Genomic DNA, 17,977 nt, shown 5'->3' on the forward strand with positions numbered 1-17,977 from the left:
TACAATGGGCCATCTCCCACTGCCTTCTTTTCTTGTACACTTCCTCAAACCAGTCACGTTCGGGACCAACTCCATTTTACTTCATTATCTCACACCAACGCATGTCAAACTCATCTGGTTCAATGTCTTCGTCCCACACTATGGCATTCAACTTCTTCGTGAAATCTGTAAAATCTTTCGCGTTGCCCCCGTATTTCACAGGTACCTTGTTCATGATGTGCCACATGCAAAAACGGTGCCTAGCAGTCTTGAATATGTGCTTAACATATGATATAATTCCTGGGTCTTGGTCTGTTATAATATACGCTGGTTCCTTACCACCCATCGCAACCAAAAACCGGATGAAAACCCAATCAAAATACTCATCCTTCTCCCTAAAAATCAATGCACCAGCAAATGTTACCGATCTTTTATGATTATCAACACCTGTGAAAGGTGTAAAAACCATGTCGTACTTGTTTGTTGAGTATGTCGGGTCGAAAGACACAGCATCACCATATACCGAGTAGTTTCTTCTACCAACTCCATCCTCCCATATTGCCCTGATCAGGCTCCCATCAACATCTACCTCATAATCGAAAAATAAATCATCACGCGTTTCTTTCATGTTCTTAAAACGGTCTATGAACAATTGACCATCCCTGTCATTAATGTAGCACTTTACGTCTCTGTGAAAATTCTTGAAGTCGGTTACACTCGCTCCTATATTCTGAAACCCATTAACATGTTCCTTGCACATTTTGTATGTCTTTGTTGCACCTATCTTCAGCTGCAGTTAATCTCAATGTCGGTTCAATTCATCAGAACTTAAACGCTCAATAGTATAACTGTAATGATAAGTAGTGTAACTCTAATAAAACTACTAGATTCAAGTGCTCAAAAACAATGCAAAATTTTTAGTGTAATTTCTTTGTCATGCTTAACATTCTTCAATGTCATTCATATGTAATTTTATGTCATTTTTCTCACATTTGAGCTTAATTATAACTTTAGCAATGACAACTGTACTTTTACTTCAGAAATACTGTAACTTTTGTTAATTTCTTCACATAACATTTAACATGTAACTTAACCCCTGACTGTTGTCATTTTACTTCTGAAGAACTGTAACTTTATTACATTTTTCAACATTACAACAAAAATATAACTTCAACAATGACAATTGTGATATTACATCACTAGTACTGTAACTTCACTTAACTTTTTCAAAAAAACCTAACATGTAACTATAACTATGACTATTCTAATTTTACTCTACAATTATTGTAACTTTAGCTAGTTTTTAGACTTAGCAATCAAAGTGTAACTTAACCCGTAACAACTGTCATTTTACTACACAATTAGTGTAACTTTACTACACGTTTTAACATTACAGCAAAACAATAATTTTAACAATTACAATATATCAAATTTGTAACTTTATCAATCATAACTAAAATTTTACATCAGTAGTACTGTAACTTCAGTTCTTTTTTTCATAACAGCTAACCTGAAACTTTAACTATGACTATTGTAATTTAATACTACAAATATGTAACTTTAACAAACAAATTAATTAACTAATACAACTGCCCAAAAAAAAATTCATATTATGAACTAACAGTACTAACCCTTGAGTTACAGACAATGAGTCCCTTGTGATATTTGTGTAACCGCCTTGACAGTTTCTGAAACTTCCTATCTTTAACATCCACAATCTCGTGACTGTGTCCCGCATGAAATCGATCAACTACTAGAAGGCCGTTCATCAACAACAATCTAACCCTAGCTTTGCATCCAACCCTCCTCACTTTAGTTTTCCTTCTTTGTTTATCTCCACTCTCGTCCACCTCCTGTGTGCTTCCACCAACTACAACATCTTTGGATTTGCCCACCTTCTTTGAATACGTGAACCCCTCTCGGTTACATACTAGGAGTTTCGATCTAATAGTTCCGTCACGCCACTTCTTCGTTGTGTATTTACGCACATCAAATCCACAGGCCAGCGCGTACATCTTATAGAATTGAACAGCTTCTTCTATAGAATCGAATTGTTGTCCTACATATGGCGTAAATTGGCTTTCCACTATCCTACAAAATTCATCCTCCCCTACACCTTGCAATACTTTAGAGAATTCCTCTTCCCCTACATCTTCAACATCCTCACAACATTCTTCCACTGTAAAAATACAAAAAATCCATTTATTATTTCACCAATAACAAAACCCATAAAAAACTCATCAATAATATTGTAACTCTACCGGCGTAAAACAAAACTGTGCCACGTAAAGTATGTAACTTCAACAAATTTATACACAAAAAAATTGCCTTTTCAACTGACCTTACAAATTCCTTTTCACCATAAGTTAAACAGAATACAAAAATCTTCCTGGAAACAAATAACTTCACTAGAAAAAAAATCATGCCTCTGACTTATCATATAAATACCGTTTCATATAACTTTACACAAAAATACGTCTGACTTCTCATCTTCCAATTATGCTTTAACAAAAAAAAATAACATTGTTGAATACCAGTAAACTTACCATTGTTCACTTGTACAATCTGCATTTCATCCATGAAATCAAAAATCAAAAGAAGCTGAAGAACATGCAAACTACTCGACGGTATAGATTAAAAAAAAGACACTATATTCTCTCTTTCAAACTTGCATGCAAAATCCGTCACAAATACGAAGCTCAAGAACCTGTTATTTTTTTAAAATTGTAACAAAGAAGAAGATCAAAGAATAAACTGAAAAAAAAAAAAAAAAAAAAAAAAGATAGAAAGGAAGATGAATGTTTGAAGGTAATGAAAGCTTCAAACAACATGATACATTCTCTAATTATTATTTAGTTAGAGCATTAAACAGTGCTTGAAAAACGTGGACAGCGTTGGAAAATTAAGCCCTCACACCCTTTTTTTTAAAAAAAATTAATGCCTACTTTTGTCCACTTAATCTCCACCATCCATCCAACTTAATCCTAGGGTTGAAAATAGGACTTATGGACTCAACCAAAACTAAGGACTCATCTGAACCTATCTCTCTCTCTCTCTCTCTCTCTCTCTGTCTCTCTCTCTCTCTCTCTCTCTCTCTCTCTCTCTCTATATATATATATATATATATATATATATATATATATATATATATATATATATATATATATATATAGTCGGGATCCGGTGAGAACTCCTAAATATTTGAGGATTGAGGATTTGTGAATACAATATCACATGTTCTTCAATACAATATTACGCAAAAATCAGACCTTTGCCAAAAAAAAAAATTTAAAAAAAAAAAATTTATAATTTCTTTTTTTGCACAGATGTTTTTTTGTGTGATATTGTTTCGAATAACCTGTGATATTGTATTGAACAACTTGTGATATTGTAACGAAATCCTCAATCCTCAAAAAGATAGTGTATCCTCACATGTTCCCATTCCTTTATCTAAATATATATATATATATATATATATATATATATATATATATAATTAGGATCAGATGAGTTCACCCTATCTTTTTGAGTTCCTGAGTCCATGATATAATATCACACGTTATATTAAATAATATCACAGCTTACAGTATCACACGTTATACTAAACAATATCACAGCTCGAAAAAAAAAAACTTTTTGAAAAAAAAAAAATTGAAAAAAAAAATCGTCATATTGTTTTGTAATACAATATCACACGTTATGCTAAACAATATCACACATTATACTAAACAATATCACAGCTTTCACGAAAAAAAATTTCCGAAAAAAAAAATTTCATGATATTGTTTTGTAATACAATATCACAAGTTATGCTAAACAATATCACACGTTATACTAAACAATATCACAGCTAACACGAAAAAAAAAATTTCGAAAAAAAAATTCCCGAAAAAAAAAGAATTTTCGAAAAAGAAAAAATTTCGAAAAAAAATTTTTCGAAAAAAAAATTTGAAAAAAAAAAAATTTAAAAAAAAATTTTGAAAAAAAAATTTTCGAAAAAAAAAAATTCGTGATATTATTTTGTATAGTGCGTGATATTGTTTTATGGACTCAAATATTTAGATGGACTCACCGGATCCTACCTCTCTCTCTCTCTCTCTATATATATATATATATATATATATAGAATGAGGATCAAATGAGTCCACCATCCTTAGATGAGTCCATAAGTCCTAATTTAAGCCGTTAGATTAGAACAAAATCAAGGGCTAAGATTGAATCTGAAAATAAAAGCCCTATATAAAACACAAAAACCCTAATATTTCATTCCTGCAACCTCTCTCTTCCTCCCTTTCCCTCTCTTCCTCCCTTCTCTCTCCATCTCATCTAACCAACCCGAGAACACCATCCGTCCACCACAACACAGCCTATCCATCCCATCGCCGCCGTCCTCCTTTCACTTTGTTTTTTTTTTTCTTTTTTGGTTTTCTCCAGATCTGATAAAAGGAGATGTGTTTGTGGTGTGTGGTGGGTCATATTGGGGTGTTGGTGGCGGTTGTGGCAGCCGTCTCTTTTGCTTCTCGGTTCTTTTTTTTTTTTTTCGATTACGGCCGTGGTGTTGTGGTTGGTGGGTCATGTGGGGTTGTTGGTGCGGTTGTGGCAGCCGCCTCTCCCTTCTCCGTTTTTTTTTCTTTTTCAGTTTACGGTGGCCGTTGTCGACGTGCTTTGGTGGGTTGTGGAGGTGTTGGTGGCGGTTTGGCTGCCGCCTCTCTCCCTTCTCTCTCTTTTTTTTTTTTTTTTTTTTTTTCAGATCTGAAATGGTTGGTGGTGGGTCATTTACGGGGATGGGGATGGTGGTGGGGATGTCGTGGCCGTGGCTGTGGCCTTTCTTTCTTTTTTTTTTTTTTTCTGATTTTTCCTTTATTATGGCGGTGGTTGTTGGTCGTGGTTGTTGGCGATGGTGTGGGGTTGTTGTGGTGGTGCGTGGTGCCTTTGCCGCTTCTCTCCCTATTAAAGTTACAGAGACATGGACTTAAATTAAACCCGTAAAATACTAAACAATTAAATTAATATATAAAAAATCACCATATTTATATAAAGTTTCACCGATAAGGGTTAAAGTTACTCTCGTAAGAGAATAAAGTTTCATAAAATAGGACTAAAGTTACATAAACCGTTAAAATTACTTTATTACATAAATTTAAATTTTTATATTAGAAATGGCCTTAAAAAGTTTAAAGTTGCTATATTTACCATTAAAGTTTCAGTCGTAAAACATTAAAGTTACATTCATAAATTAGAAAAATATTAATCACAATTATATTATTTCAAATTTTTATATATTAGAAAAGACCTAAAAAAATTAAAGTTTTCCTTACAAAAAAATTAAAGTTTCAATTTTTAGCCTTAAAGTTTCACTTGTAAAACATTAAAGTTTCATTCATAAATCAATGAAATTAAATAAATAATAGTCACAATTACATTATTACATAAATTTAAATTTTTATATTAAAAAAAGCCCCAAAAAAATTGAAGTTTCACTTTAAAGCATTAAAGTTTCACTCGTATACTATTAAGATTTCAGACAAAAATTAATTAAATTAAAAAAAATATTTGTCTTAATTACATTATTTCATAAAATCAATTTTTTATATTAAAAATTGCCTAAAAAATTAAAGTTACATTTTTTTATATTAAAGTTTCAGTTGTAAAACATTAAAGTTATATTCAAAAGTACAAAAATTTAAATTTTTATATATAAAATGACTTCCAAAAATTAAAGTTACGTTTGTAAAGAATTAAAATTACATTTACAGATTAAAGATTCACTTTTAAAACATTAGAGTTTCAATTTAGAAATTGCTTAGAAGGTTCAAATCTCAACCATCAATCTTAGAAGATCAATGGCTTAGATTAGGACTTAGGGACTCATTTGAACTTCACTCTATATATATATATATATGAGTCCCTAAGTCCTAATCTAAACCATTAGATCTTCTAAGATTGATGGTTGAGATTTAAAACTTCTAAACAATTTTTCGATTGAAACTTTAATGTTTTATAGGTGAAACTTTAATGTGTGAATGTAAATTTAATTCTTTATGATTCTAACTTTAAATTTTTAAAGTCATTTTGTAAATAAAAATTTAAATTTATGTTATACAATGATTTTTTAAATATGTAAATTTGAGTTTTTAAGCGAAACTTTAATGTTTTACAAGTAAAATTTTAATGTTTAAAAGTGTAACTTTAATTTTTTTTATGCCATTTCTAATATAAAAATTTAAATTTATGAAATAATGTAATTGTGACAAATATTTATTTAATAAAACTAATTTTTGAGTGAAACTTTAATGTTTCACGAATGAAACTTTAATGCTTAAAAATGTAACTTTAATTTTTTTTTAGGTCATTTCTAATATAAAAATTTGAAATTTTAATGCTTAAAAATATAACTTTAATTTTTTTAGGCCATTTCTAATATAAAAATTTGAATTTATGTAATAATGTAATTGTGACTAATATTTATTTAATTTCATTGATTTATAAATGAAACGTTAATGTTAAACAAGTGAAACTTTAATTTTTTTTAGGCCATTTCCAATATAAAAATTGGAATTTATGTAATTTCACCAATTTATGAAGGTAACTTTAATGATATACGAGTGTAACTCTAATAGTATACGAGTGAAATTTTAATGTTTAGCAAGTCATTTTATATTTTTATAAAGTCTACTGGTCCATTTTTTGCATTATTTTGAATTTTGTCCCACACGCCACAAACAACCAACAAAGCACCACCACACTCGCCTTTCGCCTCCACCAACAATAAGCGGAAAAAGTTAAATCTGGGAAAAACAATAGATCTGAAAAAAAAAGACCCAATCTCGCCTCCCCCCACTAACCACCACCCTAAACATGCAACAACAACAACAACAACAACAACCACCACCACCACCACCACCACCACCACCACCACGCACACAATCCCCATGCACCATCATCATCTACAATCACGCACCCACACACCAGCCGCACACCATCACCGACGCACAACGCCACCACGCAACTGCCAACGTCTCCCCACCACACACCGACCACAAGCTCCTTTTTTTAAAAAAAATTGTACTTTTTTTTGTAGATCTAAGAAAAAAAGAGAGAGAAATGATAGGAGAGGCAGCCGTGGCAGAAGAAGGAGGGAGGAGAAGAGGCGGTCGTGGTGGAGGCGTTGTTGTTGATGGTGGACTAGAGGGACGGCGGCAGCAAGTGAGGTGGTAGGGGAAGAAGAGGGAGAGGCGGCGGTGGTGGGAGTGAGCCCTTTGTTTTTGTGGTGGTTGTGGGTGACGGGGTGGTGTTGGTGGGTTGTCAGAGTTGTGGTGTCGGGTGGATGGCTGAGGGAGGCACGAGGAGATAGGGGAGGCAGAGGGAGGCGGTGGTGGTGACGGGGTGTTGGCTGAGGGAGGCACAGAAAGAGAGAGGCAGAGGGAGGCGGTGGTGGTTGACGGCAGAGAAAGTGGTGGTAGTTGGGAGAGTTTGAGAGAGAAGTGGGAAGAGAGAGAGAGAGAGGGAGATGTGTCTGTTTGTGTTAGGATTTGTGAGAGTGACTGAGTGAGTAGGGTTTGGGTGCCTTATATATGTTAGTTTTTTTTTTCTTTTTTTTTTAATCTTAGCCATTAATTTTCTATGATCCAAGGGTGTAAAATAGGACTTAGGGACTCATCTAAGGAAGGTGGACTTAGTTGAACCTAATTATATATATATATATATATATATATATATATATATATATATATATATATATATAGAGAGAGAGAGAGAGAGAGAGAGAGAGAGGTAGGATCCGGTGAGAACGGTCACTCGGTGAGAACGGCGAGAACGATAAAAGATTAAACAAAATTAGACGGAAACAAATATATCCACGCAACTGCACAAGCCCAACTTACACTAAACGGCTAAACCAACATATTGACCCCACTCTCATCCTTCCACTTTCACTCTCCTCTGTAAATTTCCCTTCTCAATTTGCTTACCATAACTTATTGTTACGCACTACATTACTCACCCAAATTAATTTCTTTGTTATTTTCTCAACATACTTCAATTTCCTAATTAATCGGTTAAAACTATTTTAATCAAAAAATTACTTCAATTTACTAATTAGGCGATGCTTTTTCTAACTCTGTTGACCACCTGAGAAGCCCACCCCACATCCCATCCTTTTTCCTCCAATATTTCACACAACCTCGATCCAGCTCATACAGTGGGCGAAACAAACATAGATGGTGGTGCATTCCGATTCAATCTTCGTTGTCGAATTCATCAATTAATTAAGGATCTGCCATTGTCACATTTGCTTTCTCCGTCCAACCATAATCAGATCCAGCACTGTCAGCTAATCGAAATTAGTGTATCTAGTTTATATATTGATGTATCTCACACCAATTTTGATGTACCTAATAACTAATTGAGTGTATCTATGTTAAGATACATTGAAATAGTGGCTAGATACATCAAAGATTAGTGTACATACATCAAAAACTAGTGTAGATTAGTTGTCGTCGACGACTCGTCTGCCACTCGTGTGAATGTCCATGGTTTATTCACCGGTGGTGTGTGGTGATTTTTCAAGGTGAATGAGTTTGTTTTTATTCAAAGCGAAATCAGATTCATGGTAGTTGAGGGAAGCATCACGTCATCGAGCGTCGACAGTGGTAATTGAGGGACCACCGTCGGTCGAATTTAAGAGTTGGACTGTGGTTTGTGTTAAATTCACAGGAGCCCTTTCGAATTCAGCGTGGGGCGAAGGGGAGAACGAACGGAGAATAGTTGGTCGTGTGTGGCGTCGGCGCAGTGCGGGTCTTTGTGTGGTGGCGGCCGACGGCGGTGACGGAGTTGATGCCGGTGGGAACTGCCAAATGTTGGATTAATGGTGGATGTCATGTGGAGTATTGATGAGAGACAATCAGTGTATTACATAGTGTTTGCGTGGTTAATTTTTTTTTTTTTTTTTGGTAAATGTTTAGTAACAAGGTCGTTCTCACCGAGTGTTCGTTCTCACCTAGGATCCTAAATCTATATATATATATATATATATATATATATATATATATATATATATATATATATATATACCACATACTTCAAAAGTGTAACTTTGATGTTTGATGAGTGTAACTGTTAATTTTAAGTGATTTGACTTATGACTTTTAGATATTTATAAGTATAACTTTGAGTTGTAAAAGTGTAACTTTGATTTTCAAAGTCGATTTTGTATATAAAAAATTGAATTTATACAATTTTAATATTTTTTAAAGTTGGGAATATTTTAATTTGCCAAGACCTGATCAGGTTATATAAAAGGAAAACATGCTCCCCCAGAATGTTGATGAAGTTGGATATGCAAAAAGCATATGATTCCATTGAATGGTCTTTTGTGGAAGAGATGCTGAAAGCTATGGGTTTCCCTGAAAAGATGGTGATACTAATTATGCAATGTGTAAGCACCCCATCTTACTCAATTGCTTTAAATGGAGAGGTGTTTGGGTTCTTTAAGGGGGCAAAGGGGCCTTAGACAGGGAGACCCCCTCTCCCGTTTCCTTTTTACCCTTTGCCTTGAATACCTTAGTAGAATTCTAATGACTGTCCAGAAACATGAAAAGTTCATGTTCCATCCCCTCTACAAACGGATTGGGATTTCTCACTTGTGTTTTGCAGATGACTTGATCATGTTCTGTAAAGGTGATAGAGCCTCAATTGAATTAATGGTGAATGCTTTTAACTTTTTCTCCAATGCTTCAGGCCTTCAGTTGAATAGAGGTAAATCAAATTTCTATTATAATGGTGTGGATGAAGGGTTGGTGAAGGAAGTTGAGAGAGCTACTGGTATGTGCAGGGGAAATGTTCCATTTAGATATCTTGGAGTAAGTGTTTCTCCCAAGAGACTTTCAATAATGAACTGCAACTGTTTAGTGGACAAAGTGGTTGATAGGATAAGGGGCTTGGGTTCCAAACAACTTTCTTATGTTGGGAGGGTGGTGCTCATTCAATCAGTACTTAGCACTCTCCATAGTTATTGGGCTCGTATTTTTATCCTCCCCAAAACGGTGATCAAGCGTATTGAAGCAATATGTAGGGACTATCTCTGGCATGGTAGAGAAGCTGGCAGCAGACCTGCTCTAGTGGCTTGGGATAGGATTTGCAGAGCTGAGAAAAAAGGGGGATTAGGCATTAAGGATCTTCAATTATGGAATTGTGGTGCCATAACCTAAATATGTATGGTGGATTGAGAAGAAGGAGGATCACTTATGGTTGAAATGGGTCCATGCCATCTATATCAAAGGTGCAGTTTGGAAAGATTCTGAACCTCCGTCAAACTCTAGCTGGGCATGGTGCAAAATCTGTCAAATTAAAAATATAATGAAGGATTGCATTTGGTCTCAGAATGTCACATTTTCCATCAGTCTTGGGTATAATTGGCTGCTCCCTTATACTGATAATGTGGCTTGGTATCCTTGGCAACTTAACAGATAGATCTTGCCAAAACATAGATTCATTTTCTGGATTATTGCGCAGCAGAGGCTTCTCACGCAAGACAGATTGATGAACATGAGCATTACGCAGCAGAATAGGTGCTACTTGTGTGGACTTCTGCCAGAGGATCACAAACACCTATTTTTCTTATGTACTTACAGTGCTAGATATCGCAGTTTGATCTCTGATTGGTGCTCTTTTCAGCTCCCACTAAAGAACTGCATTTCTTGGTGAACAAGATTGCGCCTCAGAACACTCACCCAGAAGAAAGTCCTTGGCATCATCCTAGCCTCATTGATGTATCATATCTGGATGTGTCGAAATTAGTGTAGAATTGAGCAGATTATGCTAAGACCCGAGAAGTTAGTTGATCAGGTTAAGTATGATGTTAAAACTAGACTGAAGAATTGTAAGATTAATTGCATGAATGTAAATATAATAGATTGGCTGAATGTAATTAGGAGTAAGTAAGGATAAAAAGTCTGAGGACTTTGCTTTAAAATTGCTTGTATGGAGATTATGATATTAATGAGAAAACTTACATTTTCCCTAAAAAAAAAAAAAAAAAAAAATTACAAGTGTAAATTTGATGCTATATGATTGTAACTTTGATTTTTTTACTAGTGTAACTTTGGTCTTTTTGGGTCATTTTGTATATAAAAAATTGAATTATGTAATTTTAGCCAATTTTATATAATTTAGTGTAACTTTAGTCCTTTACGAGTGTAACTTTGTTCCTTTATGAGTGTAACTTTGGTCTTTTACGAGTGTAACTTTGGTCCTTTACGAGTGTAACTTTGGTATTTTATGGGTTTAACTTTCCACCACAACATCAATATCGCCAACCACCACAACCATCCACCACCAAAAACCAGATCTAGGTTTTAGATTTGAAAAAAAATAAAACCCACACCCGCTGACCCACCCGCCGTCTCCTCTCGTCCTGGACTCACCATCACCACCATAAGCATCCTCATCGAAATTTCACAAAGGTTACAATTATATGATTGATTTTTCGAAATTATTTGTATTTTTTAGTAGATTTAACATTTGGTAAAAGAAAAAGAAGCTAAAACATTAAAATAAAAACCTTAAAAATGCAAGATCTACAAAAAGGGAGGGAGTTGTGTTTTAAAAAAAAAAAACTTAGATCTAAAAAGAGGAGGGAGGCCAGCGTTGTGGTGGTGGGTGCGTGGTGTTTGCTATCACCTGGTAGTGTGGTGTTGTGGTGGCGGTGTTGAAATGGGTGGTGGTGGCAGCGTGGTGGCAGCGTGATTGTGGCAGCAGCATGGTGGTGGCGGTGGTGTGGTGGTGGCGGTGGTGAGAGATGAAGTGGTGGTCCGTTCTTTATTTAGGTGGGTTGTGGGGGATGAGAGGAAGAGAGAAAAAGGGAAAGAAATGAGAGAAAGAGAGAGAAGTGTATTAGAGAGAGGGAGGGAGGTTGTGAGAATGAGAGAAAAGGGTGAGATTTTTTGTTTTTAAAGGGTAATTCTAGTCCATAATTTTTGCTCCAATCCTAGCCTTCCGCTCACCCTTTTAGATCTAATCCTAGTCCTCTATTTCTTTCATCCATTGGCTTGGATGGGGATTTATGGACTCAGAGGAAATGGGAGGACTCAAATGATCCCTCCTCTATATATATACTAGATTTCATGCCCGTCCAATGCACGGGCCATCTAGTAAGTTCTAGAATTTTGCTACGCGGTAGTTGAATTTTAATTTTGTATTTCGTAGTTCATATATAAGATTTAAACATTAAATTATGTCCTAATGCAATGTACTTGGGTAAGAAGCAAAAATTAAAATGCGAATGATTTGATACGGCTTGTGAAAAAAAATGAAATTGTATGATATGGAGCGGCAGATTACAGCAAGTTCATCTTTAACTTTAATATATATATTTTTTTTTTTGGTAAAATGTGAGTATATATATTACTAGGTAGTATCCCGCGCTTTGCGCGGCCTGTTTTAAAATTTTATTATTATAATTGAAGAAAAAGTAATAGGTTTTTCTACATGCTACCTTGTATTTCTTCAAATTCTACATGGCTTCCCTCGCTTTTCAAAAATATCAGTGGTAATGAAAATATTTTACAATACCCAAAATTCTTTAATTCACCTCTTTTAAATGTTTCTTTTACGCATTTTTGATTGATTTTTTGCCAATAATTTGTCATGTTATTCACATAAATATTGTTTTTTCAATCGTAAACATATTTTCTTTACAAAATTAAAATGTTTAAACTCTTGATTTTTAGTAGTTTGGGTATTTTAAAAATATTTTACTAAGTTTATTGGTACCACCGATGTTTTGAAAAACCTAAGGGTACCACGTAGAATTCGAAAAAAAAAACATAGGGGTACCACGTAAAAAACCCAAATACTATAATTCATATAAGACCTCTAATATTTTTACTTATAAATTAAAATTCTCAAATTTAATTTTTTAGGTTTAACTTCAATGTTTTAAAATAAAATACATAAAATTTTAATTAAAACAAATAAGTGAATTATGCAGTATCAAGGTTTAATTTTATAAATAAATTTCTGACTGATTAAATATCATATTAATTAAAATAAAATTTATTCAAATAATGTAACAATAAATATTAAGTTCTCAAATTATATTATTTCACGATACGTTATGTTCCAAAACAATTAATAATTTGTTCAAAATGATGTGAATATAATTTTATGTAATTTGTTCAAAATGATGTGATATTTATGTATCAAATAAATGAGGTCCAAACTCAACTTATTCAAATGTTTTGATTGTGTCTTGCATAATCTATGTATCAAATATATCTATAAGAAATTTGCAATTTTTTCTATGTATAATGATGTTTAAAAGTTTACCTGTGAATAAAATAAGTTGAACTTTCTAAAATATTCCTTTTTGAGGTTTAACTTCAAAGTATTTAAAATATAACATATAAAATATTTAACTAAAAATAAATTTAGTTAATCATAATCAATATTTTATACTTGACGTATAAATATTTAATTGAAGAAAATAAAGAAAAATCTAGCGTGTTTTCTACTTTTTCATGTAATTTATAATAATATATTACTTAATAATCATTACTTTTTTTATTATTCAAATTCATTCGTGATCACTGTGTACATACATACCCGTACACATACTCGTTATCACACTATTTAAGCCTATCAAAATATCATATGTATTCAATTTCTCGCAATATAATTTTCTTTCATTCCCACACTATAAAATCTTATCTATTAGTAGTTTTCTTTAAGTTCTATTTTTAATAAATACAATGACTCTTCCAAATATATTTTTCTTAATAGATTTAATGGTCTAAATTTTATAACTTTCTCAAATTTTTTTTTTTACGTAAATGTAAAATATTGTGAGACATTCACTTTATCATCTTTACATATCAAAATATTTAAATAAATATAATGAAAATTATATTCAATTGAAAGCATTTTTCGCAATGAAGGTAATTATTTATATTTTAGAATTTTTATCAAAATATTTTTTTAATAAATTTAGAATCAAATTACCGTAATTATTTAATTTAATTTTATAATAAAATTATTAAACTATAATTAATATTTTGCTGAGATTTATACAGCATTTATTATGTTCGTATTAAATGATTAGCTGTAATTAATGCTTGTCATTAAGACTGTATGTGACACATGACGCATCCACAAATGTTTCAACTCGATTATATATATATATATATATATATATATATATATATATATATATATATATATATATATATATATATATATAAATATAAAATAAGATAAAAACAAAGTTACATATGGTGATCAAGCATCAATTAAACATCTATTACATATAAATTCTTATGTCTTAACCAATCTTTAACTTTAATAAATATTACATAATGGTAGGCACTATTCTTTTCGGCGGAAAGAAGCTGAACTAAACCGAGTAGAGCCAAGCTGAATTGAGCTGTATTGATTGAAATTGAGTTAAATTAGATAAAGCTGCAAATAATTAATTTATGAAGAGATGGACTGAACTGAATAAAGATGACTTTAATTTAATCTGAACGGAACTAAATGGAGTTAAGCTGAACTAAAATAAACTGAAATTAAATTATAAAAAATAGGGTAATCCGTAAGATGTAAGAGTAGAATAAGGCATCAATCTCATCTCGGAATACAATCTCCATTTTTACCTAGCGCATATGGAGTATGGAGTATGGAGTATGGAGTATTTACCATTTTAACATGTTTAGATGTGTTAACCAAAAAAACAAGTTTAGATGTCACCTAGAACATAAATAATAATCTTATGCTAAATAAATAGACTAATGGGAATTTTTAGACCCTACTAAATCTTGTTTTTAGTTTATAAGAGTTGGTAAAACCTAAATTTTAATTAACGCAGGGAAGAATCCGCAGAGTACTACGCAAACAAGGCATATTCTCGATGCAAAAGCGTACTTCGTAGTAAACATTGGAAAGTAACAGTATGCATAATTAGAGTTAAATTCATTTAATTAGGCTTCGTGATTTCTAATATGATACCGAGTACTACGTATTTTGTAAATTGATGAATGTGTTATAAAAACTTTCGTTTTACGGACTATAATCTACTATTATGCCGCTTACGCGCCTTAAGTATTACTCTATAATATCTATCCAACTGTAAAAAAAAAAGTATTACAAGCACTTTGTATGCGACTGCATAACTACTGAAAAACGAAATAAAGTAAATAATTAGAGATTACGGAGAATGTATTATACGGACTTTATTCATGATCCGAAGTCGGAATTATAGTTCATTGAGTCATGGCGCCCACCGTGGGGCATTATGGTCGTCAATCGTTGATTACCCAGACATATAATGGACAAGCAAACGTCAACAGTCGTGTCAGGGAGCGGTCAACCGTCGATACCACCCAATCCAATTCAAAATCCAGCATCAGCGGCACAAACTCAGGCCCCCGGACACACTCCAAGAGCCGCATCCGTGACAAAAGTCACTCTGCCTCCTAAAACTTTTGCTGTGGCGGCTCAACCCAGATTAGACAAGGGCACAACAAGTTCAGGCCTCACCCCACCACCCAGTCCAACAAAAACCCTGCTCAGCGGTATGGAGAATCTTCAAAAGGTCATGGAAGATATGCGAGAGGACAAGAGAAAGGCAGAAGCTGAAGCAAGAAGAAGGGACAGGGAACTCTGGGCGTAGATACACTTTTTGAAGCAGCAGTCCGGCACACCAGCAAGCACGGGGGATGAAGGTCGGTCCCCGGTAGTAGATCTTACCCAGGGGGCATCAAGCAGCAGGAGTCAACTTCGACGGATACCAGCCGAGTTGGTAACAAGACTGTATCTAACAGCAGCGTCAACAGGAGAAAGGATAACACCGCAAGGGCTAGGATACCTCACACCAGACAGCTGGCAGCCAGCCAGCCGCGTGGAAGTACAACCAGGTAACCTTCCAGTTGATAACTTCGGAGTAACTAACCAGACACCTGGTGCAGGATCCGCAGGTAGCCCGCAGGTAAGCTGGCATCAAGGAACACTCGTGACCTCAACCCCATTAGCTACCACGCCACATTAGAACCTTCAAGAATTCGGGCCTGGAAGCATCACTCTAAATCAGCAGGTAGCAGACAGACGAATCCCGGATTCAGGAAGCCTGGCCAATTAGCAGTACCTGGAGCTAAGGGAAATGCTGGGCAGGGTCCCAGATTGCCACCTCCACTTGAGAAGGCGGCACCCGACAGTTATGCTGACTCGCCATTTGTGGACGCCATATCCATTGTTGCCATGCCAAAGGGATTCACAAATCCAAACATGCCTCTCTTTGAAGGCACTACAGATCCCTTTGACCATATGAGCCAGTACAAGCAGAAAATGATGACAGTGACGGCTGTAGGACAAGTAAATGAAGCTTGTATGTGTAAGGGGTTTAAATCCACACTGTCGGGGCCAGCACTCTGATGGTTCATAAGCTTGCCTAACAGATCAATATCCACATTTGCCGACCTGGTAAACGCATTCACTCAGCAATTTGCAAGCAACCGGAAGCTGCAGAAGCACGCAAGAGACTTGTACAGAATTGTTCAGGGAGCTGGTGAGACCATTGGAGAGTACAACACTAGATTCAACAATGAGAAGGTGGCGGTACGGGAATGTGATGTGTCAACAGCGGTGGAAGCCTTCAGTAGGGGCCTACACCATGAGTCTGACCTGTATAAGCAGTTAACTATGCACCCTTGTCATAGCTTTGAGGCGGTGCAAGAGAAAGCAGCAACTGCGATCAGATTATAAGAAGATATCCTAGCCAGAGCCAGCATACCAAGTACGCCAAGCGTATCCGGCACACCAGCCATGGAGAAGTCAGGTAGAAAGCAACCCACTAGCAAGAACGATGAAAGATACATGCCATATGGAAGGGGAGTCAACAAGGTCGACAACAGAGAAGAAAATCAGCAACTCCCCACACTGGCAGAATATGGATTCACAATTGGCGTCAGAGGAATCCTGAAAGCACTAAGAGAGATGGGAGACAGGGTAAGATGGCCCAGGCCACCAGTAGAGGGACATGCATGGCGAAAGGACAGCAAGAAAAAATGTGAGTTCCATTGTGACATTGGGCATAACACGGAGGATTGCTACACACTACGCAGGGAGATCAGACGCCTGTATGAGCAGGGAGAACTGAGCCACCTATTACCACGTAGGGGCAAACGGCAAGATAAGGTAGGCTCTGCAAAGCCTGCAACTCCACCTACATGCACCAAGATAATAAACGTGATAACAGGCGGCTCAAACTTAAGCGGATTGACATATTCAGCAGCCAAAAGGCGTGCCACTGAGACTAAGGGAGATAGACCAGAAACTTCTTGCAGGATTTCTCACAATGACCTACCTACTGTAGCTTTCGACGAAGGGGATGTGCATTATGGACATGAACATCACGATGCACTTATCATAACTCTATCAATGGCCAACTGTACAGTTAGGAAGGTCCTGGTGGACACTAGTAGCTCGGTCAATTTGATCATGCTTAAAATCGTAGAAAATATGGGGTTCAGCGAGAAAGATTTACAAAAGAAGACCATCCCGCTGGTTGGGTTCAGTGGAGAGACAGCCAACTCGTTGGGCGAGATAGTAATCCCAACCTACGTGGGAGGAGTCAACAAACAGGTGAGGTACTTGGTCATAGATGGACCCTCTACCTACAACGTTATTCTTGAAAGGCCATGGCTGCACCTAATGAAAGCAGTTCCCTCAACATACCATCACTACATAAAGTTCCCCACGCCATGGGGAGTAGAGACAGTATGAGGAGACCAGGAAGAAGCTAGAGGCTGCTACAAGAAAGCGTTAAAGTGCACAGCCAGCCCTCTAGCATAACAATCACAGAAGCAGCATGTCCAGGACGAATACATTGAGCCTCCAGCCGAGGAGTTGGACCAGATCAACCTGGACAAGCTGCACCCAGCTAGAACTGTGTTAATAGAGGCAGGGTGCACGGGCGACCTCAGACAACGCCTAATTGAATTCTTGCAAA

The 17,977-nt window shown here is 35.3% G+C and overlaps 2 protein-coding genes across 2 annotated transcripts; one reads left to right on the top strand and one right to left on the bottom strand.

Annotated features, from left to right (window-relative positions):
* Positions 1-76: 76 nt before the first annotated feature.
* Positions 77-2,559, bottom strand: LOC141631606 (protein FAR1-RELATED SEQUENCE 5-like). Its single transcript, XM_074444255.1, has 3 exons — positions 2,526-2,559; positions 1,611-2,158; positions 77-769 (listed from the first exon to the last, which is right to left on the bottom strand). The coding sequence occupies exons 1-3, from the start codon at positions 2,557-2,559 to the stop codon at positions 77-79; spliced, it is 1,275 nt and encodes a 424-aa protein (XP_074300356.1).
* A 14,232-nt stretch (positions 2,560-16,791) lies between these two features.
* Positions 16,792-17,751, top strand: LOC141631607 (uncharacterized). The gene is made up of 2 exons (XM_074444256.1): positions 16,792-17,140; positions 17,258-17,751. The coding sequence occupies exons 1-2, from the start codon at positions 16,792-16,794 to the stop codon at positions 17,749-17,751; spliced, it is 843 nt and encodes a 280-aa protein (XP_074300357.1).
* The last annotated feature ends 226 nt before the right edge of the window (positions 17,752-17,977 follow it).

The sequence above is a fragment of the Silene latifolia genome, chromosome Y, assembly GCF_048544455.1.
Source record: "Silene latifolia isolate original U9 population chromosome Y, ASM4854445v1, whole genome shotgun sequence".
Classification (NCBI taxonomy): domain Eukaryota; kingdom Viridiplantae; phylum Streptophyta; class Magnoliopsida; order Caryophyllales; family Caryophyllaceae; genus Silene; species Silene latifolia.